At 47.4% G+C, this 14,163-nt stretch overlaps 1 protein-coding gene across 1 annotated transcript; it reads left to right on the forward strand.

The window, feature by feature from the left end:
* Positions 1-327: 327 nt before the first annotated feature.
* Tmem200c (transmembrane protein 200C) lies at positions 328-5,684 on the forward strand. The gene is made up of 2 exons (XM_051190685.1): positions 328-840; positions 3,684-5,684. Exon 2 carries the CDS (start codon positions 3,786-3,788, stop codon positions 5,682-5,684), a length of 1,899 nt encoding a protein of 632 aa, XP_051046642.1. The 5' UTR covers positions 328-840; positions 3,684-3,785.
* Positions 5,685-14,163: the final 8,479 nt, after the last annotated feature.

Below are 14,163 nucleotides of genomic sequence, written 5' to 3' on the forward strand. Positions count from 1 at the left end.
AAAAAAAGACAGAAAAGAGGAGAGCGGAGAGGAGAGGGGCCGGAAGGAACCTGGCTTCGGGATGCTGATGGGGGACTTCCTACGGGGGGCTGGCCTTTCTTTGGATCCTCTTGAGCTTGCTGCTCAGACAGGTAGTTAGGAGAAAAGGAAGCTGTCAGCTGAGGCAGAAGGTTCAGCACCTTGCCTTGCGCGATCGCGCCCCGACCTGGCTCAAGCGCGCGGTGCAGGTGTCGACTCCCCTGGTGCCCCTCCTGGGAAGGGGGACAAGTCGCTTCCGAAGGGACGGGCGGCGGACGAGGGAGGGGTTGGGAGGCTGGGGAAGGGGCGGGGGCGGGTGAGCCCCCGAGAGCCAAGCCGGGCTGGGTACCGACTGCCATCCTGCCGCAATTTCCCTGTGTCATGGCTCCGGTCTCTTAGCAACAGCCGCCAGTCCGGCCGCCCGGAGCAGCCGCCGCGGGCTCAACTCCACCCGGCGGAGCCCGGCGCGCCGCAGCCACACAAAAGAGGCGCAAGGCCGGGGAGCGCGCGGCCGCAGGGGCCGGCGGGGGACGCGACGGGAGGGGACAGTGTCATCCAAGGAGGCGCGCCCGAGGGAAGAAGAGCTCCGGGAGGCACGCGGGCTACGGAGGACCTGACACTTCTTGGAAACTCTTGGAAATGGCTCCCGCCACCGCGCCAGAGGGGACTTCGAGCCCCTGGCGCAGGTTCGTCCCTGCCGAGCTGTCCAGCCGCTCTTGCGCCCGGGGCCCCGGGGCGCTGTCCCTGCGCTCCGCCGTCGGCTCGGGCTGAAAAGTTTCTCCATGGTTCTTTGTGTTTCCCGAGCTGCCCCGGTCTCCCTGGGTAAGTGAGCGATTATTGTTTGCTTAGAGTGCCTCCATTTTGAGCAATCCTGTCAATCCCCGGCCTCCGACCGCCTTTCACCAGCCTGCCTGTCCCCGAGCCCAGGCCCCTTGGGGGATGTTCCCAGCAAGGTGTTCTCCTGGGCGTGCTACCAGGGCTGCGCTGCCCAGAAAAGGCGAATTGGGGATTGCCTTCACTTCGCTCCAGCCCGTCCTCCCTCCAGAGGCGGACTTGCAGCTGCTGCACCCATGTGACTAGACCAAAGCAAGGACGAGAGATGCATGGCCCTGGGGGGGGGGGGGGTGGCAGGGGCCGGGGGTCGAGGACCTAGGCTGGATGCGGGGCACAGTATGGCGCGCAACATGGGGCCCTGAGTCTCTGACGCCGGGCTCGATCCATCATGAGCTGAGAACTTGAATCTCTCTCTCTTGGAAGCGGTTGTATTTTTAGACATCCCTCATTTGATTTCCCCATCCCCCATTCCTTAACCAAGGCAGGACTCGCGCCAGGCAGCCAGCTGAGAAGGCAGACAATATCCACTGCTAAGTTTGTTTTCCTTCGTTAGGTCTAAGGGAAGCCTCAGAGGGGGCTTTCCCGCAGCACCTGACCTTTGTGGGTATTCTGTGCTGGATCGTGGATACGCTGAAAAGGAGTTCAGCTGTCAGGAGAGCTGCAAGCATAATAAACTAGGGAACTAATTACTAGCTATTAAAAACTAATTTTAAATACCTTCTGTAAACCATTGTTGAAATCCATTCCAACTTTCCTTATATTCTTATATTCTGCGGGATGTGAAGCTGGCTTGCAGAGGAGGAAGGTTGCTTCCTCCTCCAAGACATCCTCACGGGGTGGGGGGTGGGGGTACAGGGGCACCTGATTGGTGTCTAGCAAAACATCTGCCCATCTCTTTTCAGAGAGCCACCCTGCAGGCCAGGCCCGAGTTGGCTTTGTTTCTGAAATGCCTGGACCTTAAAGTCTCTTGAAGTCAATCCAGACCTCAACATTATTAAAGACAGTGGGGCCTTGCAGTTCAGTTAAAACAGCAATATCTATGTTGCAACCATATAATAAATATAATCATGGGGGCAGTCTGTCATATATATTCAGTGTTTATGCTTATTGACACAGGGCCTTTTAAGAAACAAATTTTAAAGGTTTATAGATATAGTCTCACTCACCATTGACTCCCCCCCCCAAAAAATAAACCAACTTAGCATTTCTCTATGGAATTCCAACCAAGTTTCAAAGACATACCGATTTGTAAGCAGCATAAAAACCTGATTGTCATTTGCTTGCCCACGTGGGAAAAAGATCATACCCAGATTGACACACTGAAAGAATCAAGAACCAGACCTATTCACCCAAGCACCAATTAAAAGCAAAATTCTACCCAAGTAACTTACATTTTCAAAGGATAATTTATTCTACTACATGGACTGTCTTGATGGAATCACATACTCAAAGGCCTGTGATGGCCATCTGTATCTTTAAGAGCCATACAATGCCCTCAATTTTAGCATCTCTATTACAGAAGAGGAGACAACCCATGTAACAGAGAATATACTCTCAGGACTCGCCTGGGAGAACAGGAATTTTAACGGCTGACAGATAACCACTAACAGGCACCAGCTCTTTTCCTATTTAGACTGTATAGACAACAACCCAAAGAGCTTCCCAGAACTAGGACACTATTGCTACCACAGCTCTTGCTCAGAATCACCTCCAGAGAGTAGAATGAAGAAAACAGCTTTTGTGTGTGTGTGGGGGGGGGGGGGGAAATACCTTCCTCTAAATCATCATTATGTAGACAGCTTTACCTAGGTAACTGCCTATTTATTTGAACACTGGGGTTCTGTAGAATGTTGTTGGTACATTAATGAAGGGCCAGGAAACTATTATGGAGGGATTCTCTGTTGTTGTTTCTTTAAGATTGTCCTTCTCCCACACAAGAGAAAGATATTTCTTACAGGATTCCAGGGGACTTCTCAGACTCCCTGATGAAATCTAGCACAGGATACCTTTATAGGGAACTCCTCCAGGGGAGGAGAGAAAGCCAGAAGGAAGAGGGTGGTTACATAACAGTTACCTAAAAGGAAATATTCCACACCAAGAAGCTGTCCAGATGTTGCAGAGTGTTGATGAGATGACCGGGAGGGGCCTCTGCTCGCCCATTGCCCTGGGATCAGAGTAGCTAAGTGACAACTTTAGGGAAAGATTTGCTGCTGAGTGCCGAAGTAGTATCTCTGAGATTTTTCTGGGTAATGAACAAGTAAGCCACGCTGCCAGAGCTTGGTGTCTCTCTCTCGTCCTGGGAAATGAATTCCTTTCTTTTTATACAGTACTAACTTTCAGAACTGTTTGGTGACTTTGGGCCCACATGGGCGAATTCCTGGCTCCAAGGCCTGACACTCCAGAGGCTCCTCCTTTGGGAAACTTTTCCATTGCAGTGAGAGGCAGGGTGAATAAAAAAAATAATAAAAGAGGCGCTGACCAAGAAAGACTTCAAGCAGTACTTTGACCCCCACATTCACTGTCTTTATAGGGATGGTAGGGAATCCACCACTGGCTGCTAGCCAGGAGGCTTTCGGATGAACAGTACCATCCCTAGGTCACTCTTGGAGCATGTGGGACCCCGGGGAGAGGTGAAAGCTTCCTCAAACTGTTTCAAGCCCGCTTTCCCTTCCCTAACACAGACCCATGTCTGGTCTGTGTGCCCACCACTGAGGTGGGTGGAGACACACCCGGAGTGGAGTTGAACCCAGGAGCAGGGATGGTCCTGGCGCGTGGGATGTTGCTGCAACCAAGCCCACACCCTCTGACTGTGTTCCTCTGCTTTGCCGCAGGAGGAGGTGACCAGGCAGCCAGAGGGCATTTGGCGCTCCCCACTACGCAAGCTTCGCCCCAGGCCTAGGGGCTAGCCCTGAACTCCCCCAGTCCAGTCCGCCATGATCGCCACCGGTGGCCTACTGAGGATATCCGCCCGCAAGCAGGATCCGCTCCGGCCCCCCAGCCAGGTCCCTAAGCGCAGGAGGAAAGCCAAGAAGAGGCGCAAAAACGACGTGGTGGTGGTGAAAGGCAAGCTAAAGCTGTGCTCCGTCTCGGGGCTCATTGCCCTTTGCGGGATCCTAGTGCTGTTGGTGGGCATAGCCATGGCCGTGGTGGGCTACTGGCCAAAGGCCAACGCAGCCAGCAGAGGGGGCAACAAGCAGCTACTGCCTGTGGCGGGTAGCCATCGCTTTGGGGCCGCTGGCAACAGCAGTAGTGGCCGCAAAAACCCGACCAAGAGCCACTCTGGGACCCCAGGGGGCTTTAACTCCAGTTCCGTGGGCGGGCCCAGGAGTTCGCCTCCTCCTAGATCTGCTGCCACATCTTCCTCCTCCTCCTCCTCCACATCGGTGGGCTTCTTCTTCCGAATCGTCTCAGGCTACTTGCACTCTGACAAGCTCAAGGTCTTTGGGCCCCTCATCATGGGCATTGGCATCTTCCTCTTCATTTGCGCCAACGCGGTGCTCCACGAGAACAGGGACAAGAAGACCAAGATCATCAACCTCCGGGACCTCTACTCCACTGTCATCGACGTGCACAGCCTCCGCGCCAAAGATCTGGCGGCGGCAGCTGCTGCAGCCACCGCAGCCGCCGCTTCCTCCTCCACCGCCGCCCCCGGCTCTGCGCCCCCCAGGGCAGCGCCGCTCAATGGTTTTCTCAGCTATGTGCAATCCCGGGGCCTGGAGCTGAAGCCTGGCAGCTGCACCGGCTCTGCAGACACCTTCGGGGCCACTGCAATGCTGGCCAGAGGCTCATGGCCCCACCCCTCCGGGCTGGCCGGAGGCGGCGGTGGGACTCTGGATACAGGGTCCCAGCCGGACCTGGCTTCATCTCCGCGCTGTCCGCGGGAGCCCCCGAGCCTGGCCGAGGCGGTGTACAGCATCTACCGCGAGCGCTCCAGCGGGGCTGGCCGGCGCCGGACCACAGTTGCCGCGGTGGCCGCGGCCACTGCCACTGTCACCGCGGCCGCCAGTGGCAGCAGCAGCCCGGCGCCCTGCAGCCCAACCGGGAGCTGGGGGCGCCAGAGCACCGCCAGTTCCCTCGTGGGCTCCTCGCTGAGCGCCTTCGCGCTGCTGCCTCTGCAAGGGGACCGGGACAGAGTCGGGGACTCGGAGGGAGCAAGTTGCAGCTGGCACAGGCCGCCCGGGGAACGCGGCTCCCGGGGTCTCCCGAGGGGAGAACTGGACCTGAGCCTGACGGACCTCCGGGGAACCGAGGGTGCGGCGCGCTGGGCGTCCAGGGAGCCGGAGGAGCCCGAGGGCGCGGCGACAGCAGGCACCGCCAGGGGGCAGGGCGGCCGCCTGCCCAGGACCGGCAGGTACGCGGCCTGGCGGCGCCGCAGCACCAGCGGGCTCCTGGACTACCGGGTGCAACCCTCGCCGGAGCCCCCGCCGTCCCCGCGGGCGGCGGACCTGGACTCCAGCCCTCCTCCGGGTGCAGCCGCCACGCCCTCGCTCCATCTGCCCCGCGAGGACTCGCCCCGGGTCCGTCGGGACTCCCACAGCTCTCAGTCGGATGAGCAGTCCAGCAGCAATAAGGGCTACACCCCCCTGAGGGAGGCCGACACCTCGGCGGAGTCGGTCGTGGACGTGGTGGTCAAGAAAGGGCTAGAGTGTGCGGACACCACCGATCCCGGTACGGAGCCTAGCTCCCCGGAGGGTCCCAGTCTTGAGACGACTAGTGAGGAGCAGCCTCTGTCTGTGCAGAGGCTGTTTACAAACAAGGAGAAACTCTTTCTGATTTCCAAGTCTCACACCCCAGAAGTAGAGGACCCGGAACTGGAAAACTCTTCCACCTAGGGAGAGGGGGGGGAGGGTAAGGAGAGACAGTCCCACTGGAACCCCTACATTAACCCCAACCCATTCCTGTGTGGACAGGTTTGAGGAAATCATTCAATATCCAAAGAGCTGCAGAATGTTATCCTTGAATTGCATCCACAGGATTCCTGTAGATAACTCAAGCAACTTTTTTTAAAGAAAAAAAAAGAAAAGAAAAAGAAAAAGTAGTCGTTTTTTTATGTCCGATGGTGATTGTACGTTCCATGAAAACCAAATGTATTAAAAGGTCACAATCTAGTTCATTAGATGGAATTCTCTTAATTTTCTTAGGCTAAAGATAATAATATATTTTTGACAGTAACTCTGCACTTTAACCCAGTTCTTTGCACCACGTGCTCTGCTGCTAATAGCTGCTTGTGAACGAATGGCAAGCATTTTATTTCCCCTCTCCTTGAAGAGCCTAGAAGAGTTCCCGTCAGCTCTCTTAGAACTGATCTTTCTAGGTGAAGTCAAAGCCTCAAGAATGGGCATTCCAGAGAGGGTTCCCTTGCCTTACCCTACTCTGCGCTGCGGCTGTCCAGATGACTCTATTTTTTAAAAGGATATTTGCATTTTGCTACCAGACTGGCAGACTGGAGGGCGCCAGCAACTAGACTGGACTGCTACGTCGCTAAGCTCACAAGACCACATACACCGTGCGTTACTATTATTACACCTGTATGAAAAGTAACGTTAGTATTTAAAGTCTTTTTTTTTTTAATAAAAAGTTACCAAACAGTTAAACATAACATTGCCTCGGTTTACCTGGGAACAAATGATTCTAGAGCACAGCAAACATGTAACAATTTCTCTGGTGAATCCCAAATATTCATAGGTTAAGACTGCCTTCTTCCAAAGTGACAGAGGGTCAGTACAAGCGTGAGAGCAGTAATCCATTTCCAGTGTGTTTTTAACATGAAGACACGGGGTAGTTATTGCGTGTCTCTTTTAAGTAGGATGCAACCTTGGATAAGTACTATTTTCCTATAATACTTGTAGTTAACCCCAAGGTTCATTTGCAAGGGTGCCCGGCTTAGTAAATCCTTCCACACCCACTCCCGTTTCTCTATTTGATCTCCAATTTGGGTGATGTAAGCCACATAGCAGTGTTACCATACTTCCAGAATAGTTTACATTTCATCCTTCAGTCGATTGTCATGACCAAAAGACAATGTAGAGTTCTAATCCCTCTTCCTCTGAGCATGGCTCTCGGCGTGGAAGATAGAAACACTGCTTTTGAAGAAAAGCTGGTGACAGGTATGCCTGTATTGCCCCTCATGAGTGACCAGGCATGCTGCAGGAGATGTGTGGATTCAGGGCAGAGGAAGGTCATGGCATTTGCTAGCTGTGAAGCTCTTAGCACTGTAGAAACAGACCCCCTGCCAGCAGATCTGTAAAGTGAGGTTGAAAGACCCACAGGGCTCTTGCTTACTGGGAACAAGTGCAGGGTAGGGAGGAGGAGCAGGGGTTGGACCTGCAGAGTCCAGTAGGGTTCCAGGAGATAGACTTGGTTTAACAGAGGGGCTACTGTCCCATTATTACCATTGTGATGTATCTTCTGCCAGCTGCAGCTGATCAGGCTTCACCCCAGGCTGCAGCAATCTGGAGTAGTTATTCATTATCTACAGAACCACAGGCAAATCCCTTAATCCCCCAGGGCCTCTGGTGAATGATGTAATCTCTGTGATCCCCTTCAGCTCTAAAAGCTTAACTTAAATTCAGAGTATTGGATTCGGGCCGGATAAAATCTTCTATTTGTATATACAACTTAGCAAAGAGTGATACATTCCATAAACTTCCATTAGTCTAACTTTCTGTAATAATTTTTAAGTGAACCTAGCATCCCCCACGACTATATGTATTAAGCTGATAACTTGCTTTGAATCTCTGGATTAACTTACTGAACTTTTCTACAAAGCAAAAGTGAGTTTCTAACCCAGCAAGAGACAAACAGATGCAACCAGAGCTCTGGTAACATTGTATTTTTCCTGTCTGCCTTGCAGAGGTTGTTCCTGAAGAATTAAAACCCGCCCTGATATTCTTCAGTGCCGTTTACAGTCCTCAAATGAAACATGAAGGCATTTAACAAATTATGAAGTTACTCTCTCCTAGCCTAACAAAAGAGAGATGGATAGAATCAATTTTTGCCTTTGCAAACCAGGAAATTCAGCCCAAACAATTGACTTCAGTTACTGGTATTTGTGGCTTATTGATATTGATCCAGTCTCTGTTGACCAATGTCAAGGGGATGGAGTACTGAAGAAATGATTTAATCTACAAATAAAGTTCTTATAACAGGCTTGGACTGTAGATAGACAGTGCTGTAAAAGTATCATTAGTGTTATTTGGAAGAGCACCAACTGCTAAGTAGACTTATTTCATAGGGGCTCCTTTTTTTTTATTCACAGTAATTTTAGGTTTAGAAAATCCAATGTGTAAAGCAGGAGGTCACAGTGGCACTAAGTGTGACCTCCGGGACTTATATAACACTGCCTTGGTTTCTGAGTCTGTTGAATAGCAATAATAATAGCATTTGACTCATAGGATTAATTATTCAAGTAAGGGCTAAATAACTAATATGCTTAAAGGACTTAGAACAATCTTGGCACACAAAAATTTCACTAAATGTTAAGCACCATTACATAAGCAAAATTCAGAAAAGTAATTAGTAGCCTAAAATTACCAGCCAGTTGTTAGGGACAATGACAGATTTATTGTATAGAAAAGTCTTAATAATGTAGATATATCAGAAAAAAATAGATCTTCAGAAGGGAAAGCCTTGAGAAAGAATGTGGTCTTGTGGCACAGAACCATGATGTTACGTAACATCGGGTGAGTGCCCAAAACCCATCACTGTGTTTGGCTACCATTTGTTCCCTTTTTATTTACTGAAGCTGGGCACAACCGAAAGGCCAGCGAGCTCCTGAGGTAGCGGCACTGTCTGTCAGAAAGACCCAAGGTCAAGATCAAGTGCTCACTCTACACAAACATGCTCTCTGTCAGTTTCCAGGCAGTGTGGGTTTCTCAAAAGGATGGATTTTTTTTTTAATCTTTTGAGCTGAAGGAGTTAAAGCAAAACCCTTCTTACTATGTCAACACAAAGTATATGAACTTGTACTTTAATTATACAGTATTTCGCCAAGGCACAAAATTTACTTCCCTCTAATTTATAAATAAAATCTTGTGTTGATGGTTATAGCCTAAGTTGGATATTTTCCTCATTCATAACAAATAAAATGTAAGAGTAATAGTCACTGGCTTTGTTTTGTATAGAAGGGGATATTTTTATTATGTTTTTGGAGGTACTAAAATCAAGAATTAAAAATTTGAGGTTATGCTAACTTCTTGAATGACTCTAGCTCTGAATGCATTCTGAAGCTCCTCCTTTTCAAAGGACTCCTCTCTGAGGGTTTTTGTTTTTTTAATGTTCAAAATAAGATGAATTTTTAAAAATGGATATAGATAGTATTACTTTTTAATTAAGTCTCCACAAATTGGACAACCCAAATTCAGTTGAACAGCTTCCTGATACTCTCCAAAGGCCAAAAACCAGACAAAACTCATATATTTATGAGTGCTGCCTGGCCATCATGGGGTCAGAAAATCACAGGGCTAGTATTGAGTTCAGCCAGGGCTGAAGCATTCCAGGAGTTACCAAGGCCTACCACCCTGGTGATCTAGCACCAGGCTTGGACCATCTCAGGAATTATTTCTGTCTTGGTGATCTTGTTTTGTCCGCAGAGCCAGAGGACTTTTGAAGCCTCCGCCTTCTGATAATACATTGTTATTCAACACTGAGTGTGTGTGCACTAATGCCAGCTGTGCTCGGGCTGTTTGTGGTAATTGGGTCATTGACAGATTCAATGCTCAGATAATGCATTGCCTTATCAGTGGGGTGTGCTACTTTGTGAGCATCACAAAGCCTGTGCCTGCCTATAGCTATGCTTCCCATCCCCAAGTGTGAGTCCTAGTGAGATCAGGACTCATTACCAGTAACAAGGGAAGCAGCCAGTTGCCAGGTGCAGGTGTGGAGCAGGAAGAGGGCCCTGGTAAAAGACAGGAGAGTTGAAGTTAGGCGAGCACCTCCAGAAATGACTCCATCTCAGAAAAGATGGCTTGGCTACTCCGCTTTGTGGATGTGTTTGGGCTGGACTCAGAGACACATCTCAGAAAAAAAAAAACGGAGGAGCAGCCCTGTTCCTTAGAAGACGCCTTTCAGGAAATATTTAACTGGATGTGTGTGTTTGTTTCTCATTGTTTAAGAAGTTCAATATAACATGTTACTGACATCAACCCATTTGATACTAGTAACTACTAAAAGTCTGATAATGCCCAGTAGTAGAAAAGAAGCTGTTGTTTTGAGGTTGGCAAACTTGAGCATCTACCTTTTAACTAACTCAGCCTTCAGTGTAAGAACCCCACCCCACCCCCAAGTTATTGTGTATTGTCCATTCTGTCAGTGAAAGTGATCACTGACCTCCTTTGTCTTACTTCCAAGCTTGTACCTTTCTTTGCTTTGTGAGTACAAGTGTCTGCATTGCAGTTTGTAGAGATACAATCTTACCCGAAAGGCAAATAACCTGTCAGAACAGCCAGAGCTGCAGTCCTTAGAGTTTCCAGACCAGCTTAAATTTATCCGGAATTGCTTTGTGGCAGCTTGGCAGTCACTATGCTGTGTGCAGAGGGTAGCTCTGAATAAAACACCAGGTCCCACCACAGGAGCTTACAGGCTTGTTTATGAGGCAGGCACACAACCGGCGATTTCAATATAATGTAAGCAAATCTTACAAGGTAGTTTTGTGGGCTTCTAGTCAGGTCCTGATCCATGAAGAAAGGTTACATAGCTACAAAAATGTGGGGAAGAAAGTGTCAACGGGGGGAAACAGTATAGGAAATGGCAGGAGGCAAAGAACTCTCTACTATACTAGATTATTATAAGGTCCATTAAGAGTTATCTTTTCCTCAGTTTCTCTAAAAAAAAAAAAAAAAAAAAAAAAAAAGACAAGCGGTGTGTTCATTTTAGGAAAAGCCAAACACATTTGCCTCTGTGTCCTTAGAGGTAGACAAGCACATATCTCATCTGTGTTACGAGCAGTTTTCCTCCAGCCTGGTCCCACAGCTGTGTCAGCCCCAAATAACACACATTCTGTATCAGATATAAAAGCTGTTACTAGCATTTCATACTGGCTAGCTCTGTCTTAAATACTAACCCATTTATATCAAAGTGTTTCCACGTGGTCTTATCTTGCCAGAGAGAGGGTCCGGTCCTCTTCTCCCAAGTTCCTACATCTTGACTCTCTCTACTACTACTACTCCCAGAATCCTCCTTGTCTCCTAGTCCCGCCTATCTTGCTTTCCTATTGGCCAACAGGGCTTTATTCATTAACCAATAAGAGAAACATACTTATAGAATGACTTCTCCCGTCAGATCTGTAAGTAGCAGATTAGACTTGGATGAAAGTGACCTGGGCATCACAGCACTCACAGTCCACATTCCCCACCAACAGAGATTTAACAATCCCATAATGACTTCTGCTAACAGGGCTGAGAAGCACCAACTTACCAGACACTAAGAAGCCACACCCTTAAGCTACAGTTATGAACAAGAAGCGTTTTGTTGAGTTACGTATTGACTTTTTGGTTGCCACATCTTGACTGAAAAATCACACTGAATTTAAAAATTAAAAATTTGAAATCATTTTTTTTCTCAACGCATGCATAATGTGGTGAAACTGGGAAAGGATTTGTCACTTGCCACAGTTGGAGTCATTCCCGCCTGCTGGGAAACACTTAAGTTTTCTCAAGTGCTGTGAGACAGCTTCAAGACTGGAGACAGCACAGCATCCGGCTGGGGATGGTTGATCAAGCTGCTGAATCTAGGCATGCTCACCAGTGTATTTATACAGATCTCTGCACCGATTTGCAACCTCCTTCATGTCAGAACAAAAGGATGCATTTTGTTAATAGCAAACTGCATTGCTATTTCCCTTCACACATGTATTCTCAGAGAACTGAAAGATTATTTATAACCCAAACAGTCTTCTGCAAATGAATCTTCTTTGTGGACCAGCAGAAGAATAAGCCTTTTGATCTCTAAAGAGCCAGTAATTTGGGGGTAGCCATTGAAAAATAGATTTAGCCAGAACAATGCAGTAAAAACACAGCTCAATGGCATGTTTACCCAAAAGCTATGACAAGATTTGTAGGCCAAAAATTTTTTCAACACAAATATTGCTAATGAAAGGGAAGGTGAAGAAGAATCAGCTTGCTTGTATGAATTCTTCACATAATTTCTCAATTTTTTCTTTGTTTTGTTTTGTGTTTGTTTGTTTGTTTTTAAGACAGGGTATGTAGCTATGGAGCCTGTCCTGGAACTAGCTCTTGCAGACCAAACTAGCCTCGAACTCATAGAGATCCACCAGTCTCTGCCTCCTGAGTGCTGGGATTAAAGGCATGCACTTCTACCCAGCCAATTTCTTGGTTCTTTACAATCTTTTTAGTGCATAGACAGTCAAGCAAAAATTCAAGCTGTGTTTATTCTTTTTTTTTTTTTTTTGTATTCCATGAATGTGAAAATTGTGAAAGCGAAGCACTCGCCATTGCAGATAAAATTCAATAGATATTATCAAGTGAACCTTTACTTCCATAGTCACTAATAACATTTTGTAGGGCTATAGTTACTGGAAACACTGTAGACAAAGTGCTGAAATTAATAACGGCATCATAAACGATGTCTGTTAAGAAACAGAATCATTGTGACGAGTGAGAGATTTGGAAGACTGATCTGATAACTAAATGCTAACCCTTATGCTTATGTAATCACACAGCTCAAAGTATTGGGAGCACTAAATATGACTTGAGTGTGTTTATTGGGTTGAGCTGTTTTCTTCCATTTATATTCTTAATTTCATTTTAGCTTCATGCCTGAGGGACAGTTCTTGATTTATGAGTCTTGTTCAGAATGACTTTTTCGGGGGGTGGGGGAGAGAGAATGTATTATATTAATAATAAGAAGCTAAAAGAGACCAAAGAGTAATTTGGGAAGGTTGGTAATAATATGTTTTTTTTTTCCTCCCCAATTTTTACATACCCTTACACAAAGAATAAATGGGCTGGTTACTTCTTGTCTGCAGATGAAAATCCAAACACAATCAGAGTTTATGGCTTCCCTTTCCCTCTCCTCTCTGTGGGCATGGACACAAGTGACTTCCTTCTGTCTATACCCTACTGTATCTTCTGACCAATCACAGGTGTGAAGATAAATGGTCTCTACCACCTGAAACAAAAGCCAGCCTTGACTAAGTCAGTGGCAATTAAGGCTAACACTTAACAAATAAATAGAGCATCTGGCTAGCCTGCAAGAATGAATCATCTTTAACGGAAGTATCAGATCATAGTTTAAAAAAAAAAAAAAAAAAAAAAAAAAAAAAAAAACCCTCAAATGACAAATAGGAAAAGAACTTACTTCTTACTTCAGGTCTGATTAGAGTCATAAGTAAAAACAATATCAGTTGATGTGAGACAATTTTTCAGCCCCAACATGTTTTAGAAAATTGTTTAGTGGCTGTATATAATATGACATGTCTCAAAAATGTTAATTAAACTGGTTTATGTAATGGGTTGAAATGTGTAATTTACTTAGCCATGCTCCCATAGACATTTGGAAATAAATTTGTAAAATCTGGTTGTGAGAGGCTGTACGGCATGATAAACTCAGAGTGGAGGGTTGAATTAGGTCTCTCTCCACCAAAGGTGAGGAGACCTGGGGAGTATCTTCATTTCATTACTACGGTTAGAAAACACAAGTTCGGCAGCAATAAAGATTTGTTCTCTCAGCGGCTTCTCGTTGGCCCACCGTATTTCAGCACACAAACCCATGAACAAAAGACAACAATACCATTTGGATCTCAGAGTGGGTAACCCAGCACTGCGTCCCGTAATTGGTACCCACCGTTAACCACCTTGCAAACGGCTAAAGGAGAAAATGGCTGAGGTGTGCCACAGCATGTATTACAATCCAGAGCATTTTACTGGCGTGTTTATCACCGATGGTCTTCAGGCACGGACTTTTAGACCTTGGCATGGAATTGTAGACTTGGGAATCAAGCCCCAGAAAGCGCCAGTGGAATCACGCAGGATTTTGACTTGCAAGTGTCCTGTTTGGGAGGTCCTGTTCATATGTGTGGCAGTGAATGGGGCACCGGAATGTGGGTCATTCCTCCAGTTCTGCGAATAAAAGATGCTTTAGGAGCAAAAATCACAGGGCGTAGCGATGAAAGCCTTGCCTCGAGCTGTTAGTGGGATTGGCAGGGCTTATATGCCACAGATAGCAGCCTGAAAGGAAACCAGTGAATCTCAAAACATAAAGTTGCTTCCTTGAGTCACAGTACCGGCCTGGGAATGCGCTTGACATCGTGTGTACTAACCGAAACACACAGAAGTTTGAGGACAAGTGCAATAG

Source organism: Phodopus roborovskii, unplaced genomic scaffold, assembly GCF_943737965.1.
Source record: "Phodopus roborovskii unplaced genomic scaffold, PHOROB, whole genome shotgun sequence".
NCBI classification, from domain to species: Eukaryota; Metazoa; Chordata; class Mammalia; order Rodentia; family Cricetidae; genus Phodopus; species Phodopus roborovskii.